The sequence below is a fragment of the Bombina bombina genome, chromosome 1, assembly GCF_027579735.1.
Source record: "Bombina bombina isolate aBomBom1 chromosome 1, aBomBom1.pri, whole genome shotgun sequence".
NCBI classification, from domain to species: domain Eukaryota; kingdom Metazoa; phylum Chordata; class Amphibia; order Anura; family Bombinatoridae; genus Bombina; species Bombina bombina.
The window spans coordinates 624,761,066-624,786,123 of NC_069499.1; the positions used below are offsets into that span (position 1 = coordinate 624,761,066).

At 38.6% G+C, this 25,058-nt stretch overlaps 1 protein-coding gene across 2 annotated transcripts in view; it reads right to left on the reverse strand.

The window, feature by feature from the left end:
- OPHN1 (oligophrenin 1) overlaps positions 1-25,058 on the reverse strand; it is a 268,509-nt gene that overhangs the window by 168,300 nt on the left and 75,151 nt on the right. For both annotated transcript variants that reach the window (XM_053699027.1, XM_053699026.1), the window contains exon 3: positions 3,283-3,378. In XM_053699027.1, the coding sequence (XP_053555002.1) occupies positions 3,283-3,378 (96 nt within the window). The remainder of the gene's footprint in view (positions 1-3,282; positions 3,379-25,058) is intronic.

A 25,058-nucleotide genomic window follows, 5' to 3' on the forward strand; every position in this document is an offset into this window, starting at 1 on the left:
TCATATAACACATTTATGATATTATATGCCCATACTATTGGAGCTACCAGGCATATACACTGTCTCTAGTCACTTGTAAAGTTTGGAATCTATAAGATTAATTTTTTTCTGGTATTACACCAGTTCTGTACTACTCCATTATTATTATTAGTGGCTTGTTATCCGAATAGTGACCTACGTGTAAAACCTTTATCTACCATTATACTAAGCAACGAGTATTTAAAGATTCAGTTATACATATCCAGTTACTCCGGATAAAGGCTGTATATATTATATACTGCTTACTACATTTCTAAACTGGGTTATTTATATTACTGACTATTACCGCTCTGCTGACGGCCCCTATTACACGGGCCATATTAATGCTCAGTAGTCTATTTAATTAGGCAGTGTTGCTATACAATAACTCATTTGATGCCCATATTATTGAAGCTATCAGGCTTATACACTGTCACTAGTCACTTTAAAGTTTGGAATCTAATTAATCCATTAGGGAATATTTCCCTCTTGCCCAGGGAAGATAACCCACAATAGCGTTTGTAATTCCGGAATTTGATACAGTGGCGCTGCTCTTTTCCCGACTGTTCCACCATTAGAAGACCTTAACTACACTTAACATTCAGCTCTGAGATTGTGATGACACGGATATACCAATACTGTGTTTTTATGTTCTATTTCACATTTTTTACACTATTAATAAAAGTTAAGTTTTAACCCCTCAATCCGGATGGAAATATAAATTACAAACACATCCTCTCCACTGCCCCTTTGGTATTTATTACAATAAAGTGTTGTTGAGAGCTATATATGTACACTCTTCACCAGTAGTTTACTGGTTTTCTCTGTATCTAGTTTCCTTTCCGTGTACAGCACCAGCCTAACATTATAGTCAAATACAGTCCTACACAAGTTTGGTTTGGACTCAATATTGATATAGTCATAGGCAACAACAGATGTAGTGCCATCGTTCTTTCTGTTCTCTTTTTTTTCATGGATAAGTATCTGCCTTCTCAGCATCGAGGAGACCATTAATTCTGAGCAAATAGCCAACTCTGTTTGCATAAATGCAGCCCCGAACTTGCAAGAAACCTCCCTGTTGCCTGCAGACACTCCTTTTTGTACCGCTCAACAGCCCTCCGTCGAACAAACTGCCTTCTGCTACAGCCAAATAATTCAAATTTTGACTTTTTTCTGCATCCCAGTTCCTGTGTTTTTATGAATAGTTGAGTTGCTTGGTTCTTTTTCCATGTCGGAGGTATGGCTTTTTGGCCGCAAGTCTTCCATAAAAAAACATTTCTGACCAAACTTCTAACAGTAGATGGGTGTTCCAGGGTCCCACTGGTTTCTACAAATTTTGAGCTGATGGCACTGTTGGACATCTTATTGCAAAGGGAAGTAAGAATGAGGTGTCTTTCATCAGGTTTCATTGGCTGACCACTGAGTCTCGTCAATGTTGCCCATTTCTTTGTGCTTCTTCAGAAGAGCTTGGACAGCACATCTGAAAACCCCTGTCTGCCTTGAAATTTCTGCCTGGGAGATACCTTGCTAATGCAGTATAAATACCTTGTGCCTTGTTGCTCTGCTCAGTCTTGCCATGATATGACTTTTGACATTAAACTGTCTACAGCAACCTCACATTCAGATAGATTACGAGTTTTGCGTTATGAGTGAAAAAGCAGCGTTATGCTTCATAACGCTGCTTTTTCCCTAACACTGCTATTACAAGTCTTGTAGGTATTACACGTTTGCCTGGGAGGCCAAAAAGTGAGCGGTCCACCCTATACTGACAAGATCCGTACCGCCATCTAAAGTCAGTAGTTATGAGTTTTACATTACAAAGCTGTAGCATAAAACTCATAACTAAAGAATTAAAAAGTACACTAAACACCCATAAACTACCTATTAACCCCTAAACCCAGGCCCTCCCGCATCGCAAACACTATTTAAATATTATCAACCCCTAATCTGCCTTCCGTCCACACCGCCGCTTTAATAAATCTATTAACTACTAAACCGCAAACCCCCCACAACGAAATATACGAAAATAAATGATTAACCCCTAAACCTCTGACCTCCTACATCACTAACTCTACATAAATATATTAAACCCTAATCCTAACCCTATCGTAACCCTAACCTAAATTCTAACCCTAACCCTAACGTAACCCTAAGCCTAACACCCCCTAAATAAACCTTACAATTATTAACTTAATAATTCCTATTTAAAACTAAATACATACTTGCCTGTAAAAAAAAAACTAAGCTAGCTACAAAATAACTAATAGTTATATTGTAGCTATCTAAGGTTTTATTTTAAATTCACAGGTAAGTTTGTATTTATTTTAACTAGGTAGACTAGTTAGTAAATAGTTATTAACTATTTACTAGCTACCTAGTTAAAAAATTTACTAACTTACAAAAAAAAATAAACACTAAATTATCAAAAATAAAAACGCATTACTCCTAATCTAATAGCCCTATCAAAATAAAAAAGCCCCCCCCCCAACATAAAAAAAACCTAGCCTACACTAAACTACCAATGGCCCTTAGATTGGAACAGCCAATAGAATGAAAGCTCAATCCTATTGGCTGATTGGATCAAGTTAGGGTGTTAGGTTTAAACGTAACTTTTTCTTTCCCCATAGACATCAATGGGGCTGTGTTACAGAGCTTTTATTTCTGCGATTGCAGGTGTAAGGCTTTTTTTTGGAGGCTCTCTCCATCGATGTCTATGGGGAAATAGTGCACAAGCACGTCAAAGTGCGGTATGAAGCTCAACGCCATCATATCGCCCGCACAAGCCTGCTTTTTTAAAACCTGTAATAGCAGCGCTATAGGGATGTGAAATAACACTGAAAATGTTGCAGTCGTTAATTTCCCTATAGCGCTCAAAACTTGTAATCTGGCTGATTGTTAGCAGAATTTGGCTGTTGCTCACCCGGTTTTATTCCTTCTACACAGCTGTTTCTGTTCCAGTTAATAATTGTGTTTCAACCTACATATTAAATTGATTATCATCAGCACCTGTTTGGTACAATTGTTTAATCGTGCCACTGACTATATGCCTACAAAATCTATGACTTTGGACACGTATACCTGTTTTGGTGAAGGGTAGTCACACCAAATATTGATTTGATTTAGATTTCTATTTTGTTCACTCACTTTGTATTTTGTTAATCGATAAAAAAAAGTATATAATATACATAATACATATACACACACAGAGACACACACAACCAGATAGAGAAAAAGACATAGATAATAACAACAGATATTGCTTACCAATATTTATTTCATCATCTGTTAGGGTGTCTCCAATAAAGTCAAACTGAAAGCTCTGTAATGTTTGAGCAAATTTCTGCACGGCACTGGAGCAACCTGAAGAAGGAGACAGTGATATTAATTCTAGTCATATATTACACAGCAGTCACATATAATACTGGCTCTCCCTGGGTCACATGTAATAAGCTTTTCAATTGGAATAGTATCCACTTTTAGATCAAGGATCATTAACCCCTTAACCCCAATTGTCGTAGATCTATGTCATGGGGTACAACGCCCATTGTACCACATAAAATAGATCTATGTTGCAGCTTCAGGAAGCTCAAGCAGTCTTGACTTTCAAGTGACAGCCAAGAGCTACTGTTCCTTAGCAGCAGGCATCTGTTACCATATAAAGGCAGATGCCAGATTGTTACAGACAGTGACACTATGGGTGCCACCATCTGTAACTATCAACTGCTTGTGCTGGTGGGAGGTGTGGGAGGGAAAGTGGGTGGCATAGAGATGGAGGTTGGAGGGAGATGAAGGGAGTGGGAGGGATCAGAAGCTACACTACAGCAAAAGGGGAATTGAAAGGAGGGGGGCCCTAACTTATGGTGACGGGGAGAGGTAGGGGGCACTACTACACTACAGAAAAAAAAACTGTTTACTGGCAGCTATCAGTACCTAAGATGGCAGCTACTAGTGGGAGGGGGGATTAAAGAGCTGTTGGGGGGGGGATCACTACACTGCAGTGGAAAAAAAAGCCCTAAACTGCATACTGCCTCCCAGTACCTAAGATGGTGATTACTAGTGGGGGGTGAGGGAGAGAAAAGAGCTGTTTGGGAGGCATCATGGATTGGGAGGTGTCAGGTGGGAGGGTAATCTCTACTCTGCATCAAAAATTTACTTTACAAGCTGATTGATTAACCCCTTCACTGTCAGAAATTTCAAGTAAGGTGTGCAGCTGCAATTAGTGGCATTCTAATTGCTAAAAAGCAATGGCAAAGCCATTAATGTCTGCTATTTCTGAACAAAGGGGATCCCAGATAAGCTTTTACAACAATTTGTGATATGATTGCAGTAGTTGTGTGTAAATAATTTCAATGAGAAACCTAAAGTATGCGAAAAAGTTAACCATTTTTTTATAATATGATCGTATCTGGCAGCTAAATAGTGGAATCAAATATACCAAAATGGGCCTAGATCAATACCTTGGATAGTCTACTTTAAAAATATATAATTTTCATAGGTAAATAAAAAAAAATCAAAAGCGCTTATTCTGTTTAAACTGAGATATAGTAAAAATGCTAAAAATCGGTACTTCGGTCAAGTTTATCTCTGAAATTCACAGTAGTGAAGGGGTTAACAGAGCTGAATCTTGTTTGAATAACATTTTCTCCTAAATACATATATTGGACTGTAAGTGCCCGAACCCCTATACTGCTCGCTGTATCTCTATTTAGGCAAACTGTTAAACATTCTTTGTCACATATACACATTCTTTGACATATAAATATAAATAAGGGTGTCACGTTAATTTTAAAAAGTATGTCATGTGAGTCTCAAAAGAAAAATGTTTGGAAGTGCTGATAGCCAGGGCTTGCATGCTTTATCAAACAGCACCATAAAGTAACATAAAAGTGCAACATGAAAATGCAGGGAGGAACATGACTCGTGCTGTCCAGCATCACTATTCATGCGCTACACAGAGGCACAATACATGTTCCTCCCTGCAGCATGTGTTACTCATAACAGACTAGGTTAACAAGGCCGAGGTGGCAGAAATGTGTTGCCAAATACAGCATTAACAACAAACCCGTTTAGTAAAATATAGTGAGTAAACAAAATAATTTGACATTGCAAATGAAGAATTGTAAATTGCTCTATAAAGTTATACATTAAAAGGGACAATAAACACAAAATACATTTCATGCACCTCCTAATTATGAGTGCTGCCATTTTGGAACGGAGGTTACAATGCAGGTATCTGAAGAAGAGTTGCCGCACATGTGCAAACAGGTCAGCACTGGAATGAAGTGAAAGCTAGATTTCAACATGGCGGCACCCATGACTAGAAGGAGGCAGGGAATAACCTCAATACTATGCTTATAAATTGTACTTCATGTATAAGGTCTCTTTAGACATAATGTAATGATCAGATACGCAATGATCAGACACGCACTAGGGATTGACAAATGTTTTGCAACATTCGAAAAATGAAAACATTTTTAACACATTTGTTCATTTCAAATTTTTGAACGTTTGTACAACATTTTAACATTTGTTTAATGTAATAGTATTTCTAATGTTCTCTTTAAATGTAATATTCTAATTAGAAACATTCAAATTGATATCTTTGTAACTATTATGTATCAATTTACTAAAATCCCTACCACATGAACTATTGAACTTCTGAATAGTATTTGTTAAATCAAATGTTACAGTCGAAGTTTCGAATGTGGATATTCGATCTAATTATGAACATTCGAAAACTAAATAACAGATTACCGAATTGTAATGGATTTTCATTCTTATTAGCATTTGATTGTCTAAAACAAATGTCCACAAGACTATTCATTCTACCAAATGAATTACACTTTTATCACATTCGCCCATTCCTAATATGCACCATTATTTAAGAAGTATGTTAAAGAGACATGATACCCAAAATGTTGAAGCACTTGAAAGTGATGCAGCATAACTGTAAAAAGCGGACTAGAAAATATCACCTGAACATCTCTATGTAAAAAAGGAAGATATTTTTGCTCAAAATGTCCTCAGTAGCCACATCCAAATGTAAAGGGATCTTAAGCAGCCAATTAGGATGCTAGTCCTAGGACTTGCAAGGGAGTGTGTATCTGGCATGTATTTTGTGTTTATTTTCCTACTAAGTATTAGTTTAAGGAAGTTTACTATGGAATATTGCGAGATTTCAGTGAAATCTCATGAGATCACAGTAAAGCTAATCATGACCCAGTACTGCTGATGCTGATTGTTGTTGTTTTTTAATCTGCACCTGGACAGTAGCTAAAGGATAACTATTCACAGAGCACTTACTATTGTGAGCTAAATACATTTTGGGGTTTTAGCTTCATTTTTTGCTTAGAGATGTTCATGTGATATTTTCTTGTCAGCTTTTTACAGTTATACTGCAGTACTTTCAAAGGATTTAGCATATGGGTATTATGTCATTTTAAAGGGCCAAAATAGTTGAAAAATGAAATACCCAGCAGCAATATTTTTTTACTATGAGCGCAAATATGTATGTACATTTATGCTAATAAGCACAGCCTGTATTTTTTCCAGAAAAGGTGGCCACCTTTCCTCACTGCCAACATCAATAGCTTTTACATCCAGCATTTTTGCAAATACAAGTATATTGCAAAAAATATTCTATTGATATTAAAATGCCAATAGTGAATTTCAGTTTTGGACTATTATGTACCTTTAAGTTAAAAATCCACCACACGTGTTTACCCAGGGAACATCTTTCCAAAGGAGATCCTCACATAATATTGTAAAGTCATCTATAGCACACAGTTTTAGTCTTATAGAAAGTCTTCCTGGGCTTGAACTTGAACTGAATGGCTGACAAACAAACACCAGAGCTTTCTGGCTGAATGTTCAGCATCTTGTTAACAGAGCAGATCTAAACACGAGATGTATTTGCTGTTAGCAGTATGCATACCAAATTCTAATTAAAGCTCTAGGGAGCCCTAGGAAATGCTAAAGTGCCCCCCTAACCCAGCTTCACACATGCTACCAAGGCTGACCAACCTTTTTTTTCCTTCTCATGTTTGTTCATCATCCTCATGTTTTTTTTTACAATGTTACCTCTCACTTTAAAAGGCTGTATAATCCAGTCAGATCCCTCATCTCTGTATAATGCTGTGTCTATGGAACATTTATTTATTTATAAAATATTTTACCAGGAAGGATACATTGAGATTTCTCTAGTTTTCAAGTATGTCCTGGGTCCACAAAATATTGCATTGATACAATAGGGTACAATAAAATACAAAAACAATAATAATACACAATATATGCAAAAATTTAACATAGAACAGGAAGAAATATTTAATCAACCATGACAGGTGCATTCTGTTTTGAGATATATAGAGAGAGATCTCTTAAAGGATATTAGGCTTCGGGAAGGTTTGAAAGTGTGCGGGAGGTCATTCCATAACTGTGGCGGTCTGTAGGAAAAGGAGGATTGAGCTGCCTTCTTTTTGTATTGAGGCAAGCTAAATAATGTGCTGGTACTGGATCGGAGGTTATAGGACGTGGGAATAGCCGGGGAGAGCATTCTGCTCAGATAGGGTGGGAGCTTCCCAGAAAGGCTCTTAAACACAAGGCAGGAAAGATGGAGGGTGCATCTGGATTCCAGCGACAGCCAGTTTAGTTCTTTTAGCATGTCACAATGGTGGGTCCTGTAGTTACATTGTAGCACAAAGCGGCAGAATGAGTTGTACAATGTATTAAGTTTATTAAGGTGAGTTTGCGGTGCAGGTGCATATACTACGTCCCCGTAATCCATGATAGGCATCAGCATTTGCTGTACAATCTTTTCCTTTACTGTAGGGGTGAGACAGGATTTGTTTCTGTACAGGGCACCTAGTTTTGGATAAAGTTTAGATGCAAGTTTTTCTATGTGGAGGCCAAATGATAGATTGGGGTCTAACAACATACCTAAGTATTTGAAAGAGTGGACTGCGGTCAGCGTGCAATTGGATTTTGTTTTGATGCGTAGATGGGAATTTTGTAATTTGTGTAATTTAGGTCCCATTCCAAAGATCATTGCGACAGTTTTGTCAGTGTTTAGGAAGAGTTTGTTTCTTTTCTACCTCTGTGAACTGGTCTTGGAGCACTGACTCAAGCTGCGGCAGATCGGAATTGTTTGCATAGATTACTGTGTCATCTGCGTACATGTGTACAGTTGAAGATTTGCAGACATTAGGCAGATCATTTATAAATAATGTGAATAATAGGTGGCCGAGAATGGAACCTTGGGGAACACCACACGTGACTGGGAGAGTGAGGGAGTCGCTGTCAGAAACGGAGACATATTGTGATCAATCCAATACATATGATCGAAACCAGGTTAACGGACGATCAGCAATACCAGAGTTTTTTTAGTTTGAGCAGTAGTATGTCGTGATCTACTGTGTCAAAGGCCTTTGCAAAATCAAAGAAAATAGCTCCAGTTAGGTCTCCTTGTTCTATGCCAGCTTGGATGTCGTTGCAAACTTTTAGGAGGGCAGTTGTAGTGGAGTGATTCGGGCGAAAACCTGATTGATGAGGGGTTCTAAGATTTTTGACAACACTGGGAGCAAAGATAAAGGGCGATAATTAGAAACCAAGGTTAACTCCCCACTTGTATGGATAAGCACTACTCTTGCAGTTTTCCAAAGTTTGGGTATGTATCTGGACACCAAGGATTCGTTAATTATGGTTGTGACAGGTTTAGCAATTGCCGGCGCACTGAGTTTCAACAGCATTGCTGGGATTTGACCAGGTCCAGACTGGTTTTTCATTTTTAGATTATTAAGGTGTTTCTTAATGACATTGATGGGTACAGGTCTAAAGTTGAACTTCTCTATATTGGGTCTTTGCTGATTTAGTGGGGCCTGATCCACATTTGTAGTTTCAGGATGCGTGTCATTTATTAGTTTGTCAATCAGGGTGGTGGAGCATCCAACAAAATAACTATTAAAAGGCATTTGCTACTTCTAAGGGGAGTTGCAGGGTTTGGCTGTCCACATTGACAGTGGGGGGTTGGGAGTGGATTGGTGGATTTTGTAAGTTGTTTATGAGTTTCCAAAACTTTCTAGGGTTTGATATGTTATTGTTCAGATTTTCACAGAAATATTGGGCCTTGGTCAATTTTGTTTGTTCAGTGCATCTATTTCGCCATTGTCTATATACACAGTGATCATTCATAGAGCCTGTATGCTTGAAAGTGCTTATGAAGTCCTCAAGAAGTTTTAGGACCCTCCACGTGAAGCTGCATGAAGCTGTCTGCAAAATGAAGAGCGCAACTGAGGCGCGAAAATTAGGCCCCCTCCCTCTCCACTCCGGAGTTGTGGGGCCTTCAAAACCCTAAATAGGTGTCCAAATTACTGCCATGTGGAATAAAAACCCCAATAACACTCCAAAAGAGATAAAAAACATGTATAGTGATTATATTTTACTAAAAAAAATAATCGATTGCCCTTTAACAGTGTCCACCAGTCATTTAGCCCTGTTAAATAAGCCTTCCTTCTATACTGAGTCTCAGAATATGGCTTACCTTCCCCACATGGGGATTCTTGTCAGTCTTCTAGCATTACTAAGTCTTGACTAGAAAAAGATGACTGAACATACCTTGTAGCAGTTAAGCCTGCAAACTGTTCCCGCCAACTGAAGTTTTCTTGGTACTCCTCAGTCCTGCGTGGGAACAGCAGTTGATTTTAGTTACAACATGCTAAAATCATTTTCCTCTCAGCAGAATTCTTCATCACTTTCTGTTAGAGAGTAAATAGTACAAACCGGCACTATTTCAAAATAACAAACTTTTGATTGAAGATATAAAAAACTACAAATCTAACACCACATTCACTTTACCCTCCCGTGGAGATGCTACTTGTTAGAGCGGCAAAGAGAATGACTGGGGGGGCAGAGCCTGAGGGGGAGCTATATGGACAGCTTTGCTGTGTGCTCTCTTTGCCACTGCCTGTAGGGAATGAGAATATCCCACAAGTAAGGATGAATCCGTGGACTGGATACACCTTGTAAGAGAAAACTTACCTTTTAATCTTGACAGCAGCTCCAGCTGCCTCCGGTCGTCGCAAGCCATTTCTGATGTCAGAAATGATGGATAGGTCATCCTCTAATCACGGCTTTCCCCCCGGGGGAATCAGTGTCTGATTCAACGCTGTGATTGGAGGAAGCCTGATTCCTCATTTTAGCCTCAGGAAGAGGCTTTGCAACAGGTGGAGGAAGCTGGAGCTACTGTCAAGTTTAAAAGGTAAGGTTTTTTTCACAACACAAGTGAAATGTAAATTTTGATGAATTAAAGTGCCGCTGTTTTTAATTGAATTTTTAAAAACCAGGCACTTTTGCATAAAAATTTACATTCACTTTAAAGACTCCCCCAGGTCATCCTTCCTAATCTATAGAGCAGGAAAAGTCCCTTTTGTACATACACAAAACATACATCTTAAATTACTAGACAAAATCCCAACACTCAGAAATACTGGTTGGCCATCATGGGTCAATTTCCTAAGGGTCTCTGTAGACATATACAGATGCCAGTTTATATAAATAAACGGGTATTATTGTTTTTAGTATTTACTAGTTACAATAATGGTTAATGGATTTAACTCTTATCTTAAAAATGCTACAGTAGCTGGTTTTGAATTAAACTTATGGCTACAGAATTAGCTTTTTGGCATTTCTAGGGAGCGCAATACAAATATGATTTACACAAAAGCGCTAAAACCACAAAGAGGGCTTCAAACATATTGTATCACCACATATATATATATATATATACTAAAAATGAAAATAAAAACTTATGTACTGTGCTGTAAATGTTTATTGCATATGCTTACCTAAAACTCAAGGCAATATGAGAACACTATGAACCATAAAAACTTATCTTGGGTAGTCAAATGTGCATAAAAACATAATTTATGCTTACCAGATAAATTCCTTTCTTTCCGGATAGGGAGAGTCCACGGCTTCATTCCTTACTGTTGGGAAATACAAAACCTGGCCACCAGGAGGAGGCAAAGACACCCCAGCCAAAGGCTTAAATATCCCTCCCACTTCCTCATTACCCCAGTCATTCTGCCGAGGGAACAAGAAAAAGTAGGAGAAATATCAGGGTATAAATGGTGCCAGAAGAATAAGATAAATAATAGGGGGCCGCCCTTAGACAAGAAAAAAAACACGGCCTCCTCACAATATAAACAGGTATGATTTAGAACAGAAGAAGTACCTTCTAACATCAGAGTCAGAGCCCTCCATAGCTCAGGTTATACCCACTGAAGGACACAAATAAAAATAGTTTTCTTTTTGTTTTTTTTACATACTCCCAATGGCTGGGGCACTCACCACCTCCTAGACCCAGACAGTTAACAGAGGAAACGCTCTCCTCAGGTTGAAGTCTCAGTCGGAATGGAGGAAATGAACATAGACCACATGAAAAGTACAGCAAGTCAATAGGAGCTGTGCAACACTTTCAAAAACGAAAGTGAAACTTGTTTGTTCAAGCCAAAAACACACAGTCTTTGAGTCCAGAAAATAAAATCACACAAAGCAGCATGTAAATAATTAATACACTGATTAATTAACCCCAGCTTTTCAATAAACCCCCCTCAGAGGATATTAATCCTGGATCCTATCAAGGTATAAAGGAGCCACACTGTGACCCTGTTATAGCGTTTTATGTGTAAAAAATTAAAACAATCTTACCTCCAGGATCCATGCTGTGGAACAGAACACAGCCTCTCAAGTGTGACAGTCTTATACCAGCGCTCCTGACATGGACTTTAGTGAGAGCAAGCAGGCAGTGAAACTCGTCAACACTGATTGCTTAGGAGCTGTTAGCAGTAGTCTTTTGCAGAAAAACTTTCCCTGCATCTCCAGACTCTAACTTTCATCAATACTCTCACTGAGAGGTTGACATGACTACTTAAAACTCCAGGCCTATCTCGAAGGGCAGATACCCTTTCTTCAGGACTCTCCGAATCTTCGGACACTTCTCTGCCACCTCCTATCGTGACAAAAGGCAAAGAATGACTGGGGTAATGATGAAGTTGGAGGGATGTGTAAGCCTTTGGCTGGGGTGTCTTTGCCTCCTCCTGGTGGCCAGGTGTTGTATTTCCGAACAGTAAGGAATGAAGCCGTGGACTCTACCTATCTTAGAAAGGAAATATTAAATGAATAAACTAAAATTTGCCTAAGAACACATATCTATATTGTGCATAGCAGCTGCATTTCTCCAGTTTACTATTCTTTAGCCAGCTGTTGTTGCTAGTTGTGTTAAAGGGATATGAAACCTAAAATGTTTTTCATGATTCAGATAGAGCAAGTAATTTTGAAATAATGTTCTAATATACTTTTGTTATCAATTTTTCTTTGTTCTCTTGATATATTTTGTTAAAAAGCTGGGACGTATGCTTAGGAGCTGGCCGATTTCTGGAGCACAATATGGCAGCAGTTTTGCAGCACTATTTCCTGCCAAGCAGTGCTCCAGATGCCTAAATAGGTATCTTTTTAACACGGAATATCATGGGAACAAAGCAAATTTGCTAATAAAATTAAAATGGAATTTTAAAAAAATGGTATGTTCAGTCTGAATCACAAAAGAAAATATTTGGTTTTTATATTTAACTGAGGGGATAATTGCAAGGGTAGGACCACTTTATTAAAGACCATGTGAGTAACAATAGCTTATTAAGATTTTAACAAAGTGTTTGACTAATTGTACTGCCTTGGGAATGACTTAAAGGGACATAAAATCACAAAAATAGCATGTAACAAAGTTTAACCCCTGCAAAGGTGTTAAACACATAAAGGGCTAGATTACAAGTGGAGCACTATTTAACTTCGCTGGAAGTAAGTACGTATTTTTGCGTGCATTGTGAAGTGCATATATTACAAGTTGAAAGTGGAACTTAGAATATTGCAACCGTATTAACGTATTCCTCTATAGAGCGTGAAAAGTGTATAAAAACACTAACTAAAATACTTAGAACGTATTCCCCAATGTGAATAACATTGGAATGTGAAGTATATACAATACATACACACTATAACATTTTATTAAATATGAATATTGCATAATTATGATTTTACTTGTTTTCAGCTACTTGACTGCAAAGGGCACAAATGCACATATATATGTCTATATGTGTATACATATGTATTTATATGTGCATATATGTTTGTAAATACATATTTACACATATAAATACAGTGTTATTATGAGTGTAACTGTACCTTTAAATGTAATTTTGCTGTGTTTTGTGCAACTTTTTTTGTATTGTGTAACAGTTAACCATAGCTCTGAATTCTGTGCTTTCCCCAACGCGTCTTAAATTCAATTGCGCTCAAGCAAACATGTTTACTTTCAACTCCTAATACGCATACTACTTCCTACACACAGACAAAGAGCCGCGATAAACCCCTGTTAATGCACCACTCATAATCTAGCCTTAAGTTAGCTCCAGAGTTAGCTGATGATTGGTGGCTACACATACATGCCTTTTGTCATTGGCTCACCTGATGCGTCCAGATAGCCCCCAATAGTGCATTGCTGCTCTGGATCTTAGTTTAACTTAGTTACAGTAAATACATGATTCCCAACCATCCCGCATTATGAAGGATTGTATTAGGTGGGAGATACAGCCTGTTTCCCACTTGCAGCCTCCCAGGGTCTCGGTTTTAAGGAACTCACTGTGCCACGCCTATAGTATATCCAGACATGACCAAACATGCCTCCAATCCCGCTCTTCCCTATATGACCTTGCCCTCATTATGCCGCTCTGTCCAAAATGCCAGAGGGTCATTGCACTCAAACTCTTTAACATCCTGGAAAGCCTGCAGCAAATGTTGGGAGGTCTCATTATATGCAAGGAATGATGCAATAATAAAATGATCTTACAAATTAAACCTGTGCTTCCTGCAGTGTATGCACACTCTGTGCCTGACAGGCAGAACCACAATACGTGTTTCGGTATTTTTCTTTATTTTAAAAAACACTCACAATCACTTATGTGCTTAGTGCATTGGCCACCCATACTCTTAAGCTATTTTTTCAAGATTGATATTATAGCCAGACATCCTACTTCACACCCCACTGACACTTGCAGAGAAAACGCCCGTGTGACCCATCAATCACACTATGCAGCCCGCAAAACAGGGATATAGGAGCGCTCTCTGCTATTGGTAGGAAAGAGTCTTTAAAAGCTTTTCCAAAGGGATTAAAATATCCCTGTCTCTCTGAATAGAGAGTAGGGTAGTTTGCTCACTTCCTCACTGTATTTTACTCTCCGGCAGTGAAAAAGTTAAAGTCTGCGCATTTACTGGCTGCCCTGAGGGTGAGAGGTCCATGAGCTCTCACACAGTGATGCTGATTGAATCAAGATGAAGGGAATAATGCCCCCCTTTTACTAAGGGAACCCCGCAGTCGTGTCTTTAACGCAGCAGTGAAAAGCTCTATTGAGTTGCAGCCCCCATACAACACAGGCAGTTGAAAGAGCACATTGAGAGATGCTCAGCTTCATGTCTAAATATGGAACCGCTTCACAGCAAGTGCCAAAGATATCCCACTCATATATATTTTCTCCTGTCCACCCACTATTCACTACAGCTATGGCAGTTCAGCAATCCATATCACAAAATGTAGTGTCTGAAATTATTTATTATATATATATATTAGTTGAGTAAGGTGCACTCTCACTAAGTCTTGCAAATGCCAGGGTGCTGAATACGGATTTAATATAGCGGACAGAAGACAGCACTCACTGGATTTAAAAGATGCAAACAATGTTGTTTATTCAGTGACGGTTTGGGGAATGCTCCCCTTCATAAGACTGATGAAGGGGAGCATTCCCCGAAACGTCACTGAATAAACAACATTGTTTGCATCTTTTAAGTCCAGTGAGTGCTGTCTTCTGTCCGATATATATATATATATATATATATATACATACATATACACACACACACACACGTACATTCACACACAGTATATATTTATTTTATTTCTTCCGCTTTCTACCCATTATGGCCAATTTTGATACAGTTACAATACAAAGCCAAAGTAAATATAAACATACACAATGTCATGCAAATTGCTTTTATGAGGTAGTATATACCCACAGCTCCCAAGTGTCCTGCACATGTCCCTCATGTCACTTTTCCTACTTTGTAAAAACAGGGACATCTAAACCCCACATTGTACACCCCAGTTTTGCTCACTCGCACACAACACAGTACAACTGTTTCCTCACTTCTAGCTCAGAATGCAAACCTGGTCTTCTTGCAAGTTATTGGAAAATCTTAAAATTCCTAAAGTTTCTTCTGAAACAACTTGAACTAGTAGAAAAAGTAGGCTTGCCAATAGCCACACACTGGCCCTAGAGGAGAATTTCTTAACCTATGAGTACTCTATAAAGGTTCTTCAAACCACGGGTCGGGGCCCATTAATGGGTCGCAACACCATGTTTACTGGGTCACGACTTGTGTGTGTGCTGTAGAAAAGTGTGTGTGGTGAGTGTCTGTCATAGGAGAGTGTGTGTGGTGTGTTCCTGTTGTAGGAAAGTGTGTGTGTTATATGAAAGTGTATGGTAAGTGTGTGTGGTGTGTTATATTAGAATGTGTGGTGAGTGCAGGCATCCCAACTCCCCCAAAAGTTCCAGGAGTCTCCCGCATTGAAATAGTGGCTCCGTGACATCTGCAAATTAAACACAATATCTAGTAAAGAGCAGTGCAAGAGAAAATCAAATTTGTGCCTGCACGTTTCATTTCTACCTGTAGGTGTCACTGTTCCGATATAGCTCAATGTAAATAGTTACTGCGTTCCTCTCTGGATTTTTCTCCCCCTTCCTGAACTCTAGTGCGGTGCAAAACATAGCAGCAGACCTGATATAGGTGAGTCGTGCAGACTCCTATCATTTATATTGTGCAGACTCCCATACTTTATATTGAGCAGACTCCCATAATTTATATTGTGCAGACTCCCATACTTTATATTGTGCAGTCTCCCATACTTTATATTGTACAGATTCCCATACTTTATATTGTGCAGATTCCCATACTTTATATTGTGCAGACTCCCAAACTTTATATTGTGCAGACTCCCATACTTTATATTTTGTGTCTGTGTTTTTTGTATAGATTTTAAAGTATGATACATGTACAGGGGCAGGGCAGTTGGGGTGTAGTTTGGGAAGTGCTTCAGCCTAACTGAAATCACCAGCCACTACTGTGCAACATGTAAAGCTAAGAACATAAGGTTACTAAAATCTTGACCTTTCCATATATAAACCAGACAAGCAACTATACTACCTGACTATTTCTATATGAAATTGCGGTATTATACATTAAGTAAATATATCCTTCTATATGAGCTCTAACATACGAATGAGATATTCCAAAAGCTTCTGCGTGATAAAACTTTTGGTAGTTTTACATAATGAGATTACATAAAAAAGGAAACTGTAAGACCATAATGCACATAGAAACATAGAAACATAGAAACATAGATATTGACGGCAGATAAGAGCCATAGGCCCAGCAAGTCTGCCCGACCTTACCTAACAGTATAAACTTATCTAGTTCGTAGGATAGCCCTATGCTTGTCCCATGCATTTTTAAAGTCCCCCACAGTGTTTGTTGCTACTACCTCTTGAGGAAGTTTATTCCATAAATCAATCACTCTTTCTGTAAAGAAGTGCTTCCTCAAATTACTTCTGAATCTACTACCCTTTAGCTTGAGCTCATGACCCCTTGTTCTTGAATTTTCCATTTTATGTAAAATACCCACAGCCTCAGTTTTACTAAACCCTTTAATGTACTTGAAAGTTGCTATCATATCACCTCTTTCCCTTCTCTCCTCTAAGCTATACATATTTAGGTCATTGAGCCTATCCTGGTAAGTTTTATTTTTTAGACCATGTACCATTTTGGTAGCCCTCCTTTGCACAGGTTATAAAGAGGAGAGTGAGGATGCTCACTAAATTCTGGGAGATCTACCTTCTCCAAGAAGGCACAAAACTATAAACAGACTAGTTCCTGAATATTATACCAAAAGATGAATACATGAATACATACAAAAACAGATCACAACAAATATGTTACTTTTTAATAAACTATATATACAGCCAAAAGAAGAAATGGTTCATTATATTACCTTACATATGACACAAAGCTAAAATTCTCCAACTTGAGGTAACTAAAAAGATAACTATTCTAAGGTACTGAATGATCTCAGCTTCACATGGAATGGAATGTTTTTGTTACTCACTTCCTCGTGTCTGTTTAAAGAAGCATGCAATTGCCATTTTACCTTCTATATTTGTTTCTCAGGAAAAAACAACAATATTTTATTTCATTTTGAAAAAACTGATGTTCACATGTTGAAATAACATGGTTTTGTTTCTATGCTTGCGTGGTGTCCACCAATAGAGATGCAGGCGTGAAGCCACTGGGCATCAAACCCATGGCCCAGTTGTGCACTTCCTGTTAGAGTCAAAATCAAAATAAACAATATGTGGGGGGCGGAGCCAACCGCCAAAGTGACTGGTCGTGTTCCTGTGCAGCTCCTGTCTTTTTGATCTAATTTTAAGGATTAATCTCCCGATAAAAGCTTAAAAACTCATAGAAAAACCTAAGAACTCAATACTGAAGACGGGACACCTGACGAGCGCGGTTAGCCGCATCTATTCCTTACCAAGATCCAGAGGCAGCTACTATTGATCTACGTTTGGTTACTACACTGTCATTATCACCCACAGCACTGAAAATGGAGTATGACTATATAGCTGTGCATAACTTGCTCAAGGAACTAGAGCGAAAGATGTGTAAAAATTTTGACTGTCTCAAACTCCTAGTGAGACACATGCGCATAGAGGCTGAACAACAGGGCGTTGGAGCTGGAATACTTATCGGTACTGCAGATCAAAGCTGGGACATTCAGCCACAGGTAATCTTATCTAAGGGGAAAGCTGAATCTGCATATACGTTGTTGGAGGAGTGCGGGAGACCTGAGACTCATACCCTCCTCTCTGCCAAACGAGATGTGGCCAGTCCCCGCCGGGTGATTGGAAGCTGTGATGCAAAGGAGGAGATCGACAGAGAAGGAGCAGAGCAGCACACAGGATCGAGACATACTCTGGTGCCTCATAAAAACTACAACACCACATGCTCCTCTCAGACCTTCAAGAACACTGACAGAGTCTTACATGCCTACTGTATGTTTGGGGACACACGGTGCCCCAACAGATATGCTGGACAAGCTCATATACAGGTGCACTTCACTCCCCCTTCTTTACCTCTATTAAGAGTGGGAATAGGTTAAATTTAAAGTCCAGTATTTTTTTCCAGCCTGACTTTGTGATGATATTCACCTGATGGTTGACGATGACATGGTATTTTCCTTTTATTGTTCTTTTATGCTTTCTGCCAAACACAGCCCCCTACTTGTTGCTGGATATTTACCGGGCAATGGATGTACTTAAATACCTGCAATAATCTGATAACTACATCCCTAATGACTATACATTTGTCCTTCTGCAGGGAATGCGCATTAAAAATAGAAATGTGTTTATATTAGTTGCTTTAGACCTTATTGATACCACCTATGCAACTAAAAATGTTAAGTTGGCTATATGCTATCTCTATTACATTGTGTGGTTTATGCAAGTTTACTTTATGTAATAGACATTGCTAACTGAGAGAATTTATTGAATATGCCATTTAGCGGAAACTAGAAAGTTAACGGTTTTCTGGTATTATATTGTTCAGTGATGTGTTTGTTATAATGGTTTTCTAGGACATATTTGCCTATAGCTTTGTTTGTTGTCAATGTTTATACAATGTATGTGTTCCCAAGTTTTATTTTTATATCTGTCGGTGACAGCTTTAGATGTTTACCTATTTGTGTCTTAGAATAAGCAGGCTAAGTGATCGCTGTCACCTTACATATGGGCATATATGTGTATGTGCTTATTTGTGCATGCAGGAGTGCTCATTTATGTCTCTCTAATTGGACCAGCCCTAATATTCACCCAAATAGAGTGGTTAGTCCACTTATTGCAGTGGTAGTTTATAGTACTTTTTAGCCAGTCTTAAACTTCTCCTACCCCCATATAACTTTACAAATTATTTAGCTTGCTTAATATTCAGAAGCCGTTTTCTCTTCAATAGGTTTCTGTATCATGGAGATATCATTCTATATTTATCTTGGAGTTTTAAACCCTTATTTCAAGGCTGGTTTATCTGCCCCTCTCATCACTTGGTTTGTAATATAGCTAGGATCCCATATTCATGTACAAAGGGGTAACTAAATATGTTTATATACATTTTTTTTATACATACGTAATGTTTAGTCAGGTGCTCCATATGTACTGAGCTTTGGTAACCACTACTCATTTGGTTGTATTAGCAGGTTATGGCAGCCCTACCACAGAATTCAGCGCTACTAATAGACAAGTCTATTATTATCTCATTTCCGGTGTATTGTCTGTTTAACTATAAGTTTAATGACAAAACTATATATTCTTGCAGTATGGGTTTGATGTATGCTGTCTTATATTGTCATCCATGAAGAGATGTCTAGTCCCCTAGAGTCAGTAAAGACTATTTTTCAGTTAAATATGCTCTTATTTGCTATAATATTTATTTCTACCTCCTAGCCAATTAGCTAGCTATACATCTGTCACTCTGGATACCCCTTGGGGTTACCCTGCATTACCTCCCTATATTGCACAAGCAGACTGTCAGCGGGCGAGACAGTTTGCTACAGCTTTAGCAGGAATTATATCCGAACAACTCACTGTAAAGGTAGTTACAGACACCCTCCCTACGGAGGCTCTATAGTCTGGGTTTTATTGACATAGTGACGTAACTTCTTAATATAAACTAAATATTGGTTTCACTAGCTTACATCTATTTCAAGAAAACAATGATTAGAATGTAACAGTTGACTCCCTATATGCTGGTTTATAGCCTCCTGGCTGACCCTAAGGAGATTGGAATCATTCTATAAGACTCTTTAACTTTATATCCCATACAGCAATTCTATCCCACTTTCTCTCCCAGACGATATGGGATCACCTCCTACTCCGTAATCTCCTGCTATAGCACCCCTAGCCTACTAACTATATTTTTACATATAGCCATACTAAATTGACAATCTGATATAGGGTTACCGGTAGCCTCTAAACTACCTTCTCCTACATACTACCTTAGGGATCCCGCCATGCTCCTTACACAACCTTTATATGTATGGCTCCGCTCCTCCACCCCTTCCCTCATCTACATAGCGGTGCTTACCCGCTGAAATCCCCCCCCCCCTTAGTATATACTCATTGTTTCTCTTCTAGAAGCTCCTAGTGAGCTGTCCACCTGACCATCAGTTATCTTTTGCACTTCTGGCCCTATTGGCCTAAAACTGTGTTTCTAAATGGTCAGTCATTTATGCTAATTATTGCAAAATCGAGGTTTCATTAGCTTGTCAATATTGCATTTCATAATTGTTGAAATGTTTTGCTTTATTATGTTTGTATCTTTTCATTTATCAAAGGGCGTACTATGTTTTATGTTTGTTATGTAAAACCTCAATAAAAATATATTTAAAAATAAAAAAATAAACAATATGTGCTCCTTAAAATGTTGCCAAATATATGCAGTTAAAATAACCTGCACAAAAGTGTCTGAAAATACTGTGCCGAATTTGATTCCACACTAATTTTTTTATTATTATTATTAAGTAAAAAATACCATCTGAATACTCAAAAACCAAATGACCATAAGCTCACCAGTAAGAATATGTTAACCCCCCTAAACAAATCTGCTTTCTTTTAAAGACATCTACACACAGCACTTCTAAACTAAACATTTTTATATCATAAATGACCCCCACACATGGCACTTGACACTGTTTTGCTATAATACATAACAATATATATACATTTATTGGGTTAATTATAATAAACAATAATTTGCCACATACAAAAACCCATTAGAAGTGCTTGCCTAAAGGCCACCATGGCCCCTACTTATCAAGCCGTCGACTTTCATGCATTCAACGGCACCAATACGCTCGCCTGACTTCACCTAACATCGCTGCCGCGGACCTGAATACGTTCGCCAAAATTATCAAGAAAGCTGTCAAAAAGCCGCGCAGGTACGGAGCGATGAGCAGCGGACTGTTGTTAACTAACAATCATCGATCTCGCTGCTCTTCGGCTTATTTGCAGCTTTCTTGGTACCCTGTCACTAAGCACCCACACTAAACTAAACTATTTACCCCCTATACCGCCGCTCCTGGACCCCCCCGCAACTAAATAAAGTTATTAACCCCTAAACCGCCACTCCCGGAGCCCACCGTAACTCTAATAAAGTGTTTAACCCCTAAACTGCCGCTCCCGGAGCCCACCACCACCTACATTATATGTATTAACCCCTAAACCGCTGCTCCCGGAGCCCGCCACAACGAAATAAAATGTTCAAATCCCTAAACCGCCGCTCACGGACCCCGCCGCCACCTACATTAAATTTATTAACCCCTAATCTGACCCCCCTACACCGCCGCCACCTAAATTAAATTTATTAACCCCTAATCTGACCCCTCTACACCGCCGCCACCTACATTAAATTTATTAACCCCTAATCTCCCGCCCCCAACGTCGCCGCCACTATATTAAATTTATTAACCCCTAAACCTAAGTCTAACCCTAACCCTAACACCCCCTAACTTAAATATAATTTAAATAAATCTAAATAAATATTCCTATCATGAAATAAATTATTCCTATTTAAAACTAAATACTTACCTATAAAATAAACCCCAAGATAGCTACAATATAACTAATAGTTACATTGTAGCTATTTTAGGATTTATTTTTATTTTACAGGCAACTTTGTATTTATTTTAACTAGGTACAATAGTTATTAAATAGTTATTAACTATTTAATAGCTACCTAGTTAAAATAAATACAAATTTACCTGTAAAATAAAACCTAACCTAAGCTACAATTACACCTAACGCTACACTATAGTTAAATTAATTCCCTAAATTAAAATAAATTAATTACAATTAAATAAAATTAACTAAAGTACAAAAAAAAAACACTAAATTACAGAAAATAATAAAATAATTGCAAGTTTTTTAAACTAATTACACCTAATCTAATTCCCCTAATAAAATTAAAAAAAAAACTAAAATAATAAAAATCCCTACCCTATACCAAATTACAAATAGCCCTTAAAAGGGTTTTTTGCGGGGCATTGCCCCAAAGTAATCAGCTCTATTACCTGTAAAAAAAAATACAATAACCCCCCCCAACATTACAACCCAGCACCCACACACCCAACCCTACTCTAAAACCCACCCAATCCCCTCTTAATAAAAACACTACCCCCTTGAAGATCACCCTAACTTGAAATGTCTTCACCCAGCCGGGCACAAGTGGTCCTCCAGAAGTCTTCATCCGATCCAGGCAGAAAAGGACCTCCAGACGGGCAGAAGTCTTCATCTAAGCGGCATCTTCTATCTTCATCCATCCGGAGCGGAGCGAGTCCATCTTGAAGACATCAGACGCAGAGCATCCATCCAGACCGACGACTACCCGACGAATGAATATTCCTTTAAATGACATCATCTAAGATGGCGTCCCTTGAATTTCGATTGGCTGATAGAATTCTATCAGCCAATCGGAATTAAGGTAGGAAAAATCCTATTGGCTGATGCAATCAGCCAATAGGATTGAAGTTCGATCCTATTGGCTGATCCAATCAGCCAATAGGATTTTTCCTACCTTAATTCCGATTGGCTGATAGAATACTATCAGCCAATCAGAATTCAAGGGACGCCATCTTGGATGGCGTCATTTAAAGGAATATTCATTCGTCGGGTAGTCGTCGGTCTGGATGGATGCTTCGCATCGGATGTCTTCAAGATGGAGCCGCTCCTCGCCGGATGGATGAAGATAGAAGATGCCGCCTGGATGAAAACCCGTCTGGAGGACCTCTTCTGCCCGGATCAGATGAAGACTTCAGACCGTATGGAGGACCACTTCTGCCCGGTTGGGTGAAGACATCTCAAGGTAGGGTGATCTTCAAGGGGTTAGTGTTAGGTTTTATTGAGGGGGGATTGGGTGGGTTTTAGAGTAACGTTGGGTGTGTGGGTGGTGGGTTGTAATGTTGGGGGGTATTGTATATTGTATTTTTTTTTACAGGTAAAAGAGCTGATTACTTTGGGGCAATGCCCCGCAAAAAGCCCTTTTAAGGGCTATTTGTAATTTAGTATAGGGTAGGGCCTTTTTTTATTTTGGGGTGCTTTTTTATTTTATTAGGGGGATTAGATTAGGCTTAATTAGTTTAAACTTCTTGTAATTATTTTATTACTTTCTGTAATTTAGTGGGGGGGGTTGTACTTTAGTTAATTTTATTTAATTGTAATTATTTTATTTTAATTTAGGGAATTAATTTAATGATAGTGTAGTGTTAGGTGTAATTGTAACTTAGGTTAGGTTTTAGTTTACAGGTAAATTTGTATTTATTTTAGCTATGTAGTTATTAAATAGTTAATAACTATTTAGTAACTATTCTACCTAGTTAAAAATAAATACAAACTTGCCTGTAAAATAAAAATAAAACCTAAGCTAGATACAATGTAATTATTAGTTATATTGTAGCTAGTTTAGGGTTTATTTTATAGGTAAGTATTTAGTTTTAAATAGGAATTATTTAGTTAATGATAGTAATTTTTATTTAGATTTATTTAAACTATATTTAAGTTAGACATTGGGGGCGGGAGATTAGGGGTTAATAAATTTAATGTAGGTGGCGGCTGGGTCCGGGAGCGGCGATTTAGGGAGTAATAAGTATAATGTAGGTGGCGGCGGTGTAGGGGGGGCAGATTAGGGGTTAAACACTTTATTAGAATTGCGGTAGGCTCCAGGAGTGGCGGTTTAGGGGTTAATACATTTATTAGAGTTGCGGCGGTATGGGGGGCAGATTAGGGGTTAATAAGTATAATGTAGATGACGGTGGGCTCCAGGAGCGGAGGTTTAGGGGTTAAACACTTTATTTAGTTGCGGCGGTGTAGAGGGGGGCAGATTAGGGGTTAATAAGTATAATGTAGGTGGCGGCGGTGTATGGGGGGCAGATTAGGGGTATTTAGACTCGGGGTACATGTTAGGGTGTTAGGTGTAGACACTACCATAGAAATCAATGGGATATCGGGCAGCAACGAACATGAACTTTCGCTGCTGTCAAACTCCCATTGATTCCTATGGCATCTGCCGCCTCCAGGGCGGCGGTTGGAAAACCAGGTACGCTGGGCAGGAAAAGTGGTGAGCGTGCCTGCTAGTTTTTTGATAAATTCCAAAAGTAGTCAGATTGTGCCAAAATTGCGTTCGGAACATCTGTAGTGACGTAACCATCGATCTGTGTTGGACTGAGTCCGGCAGATCGTATGTTACGTCACTATATTCTACTTTTGCCGGTCTGTAGGGTTTGATAACTACGGCGAATCAAGCTCGCACAAATACGCTGCGGAATTCCAGCGTATTTGCGGTTGACAGCTTGATAAATAGAGGCCCATGTGTCTACTTTGAACACAGACATGTCCCAAAAACACTCTCCCCCCTTTTAAACATTAACAGGAGACACCCAAAACTTAAGAAGTTTACTGCCACCAAGTGAAAGCACTGCCAACCAGCTGCAACATCTGAACATCAAATGTAGGTGGAAGGAGAAGAACTTCACGCCAGCAGCCTTTGCCTGAAATAATCCCCCACCAAACCCACCCTGCTTACTGTTGCCTGATCTCACTATACAGGGCTAAGTTAAGGGTTAAAAACAAACATACATATTATTAAATGCAGGTCAGGCAGAGTATACTTTCAAAAAAGATGTGATAATAGCACTGTTTATACGAGAAGATAAACCTATACTCACAAAGCGGTTTGCGGCTCTAGTGTTTTCGAGTATACAGTGATCCCCTTAATTAGAGCTGTCAAAGTAACTATATTAGAAATTGATAATTGGAGTAAATTAGAAAGTTGTTTAAAAT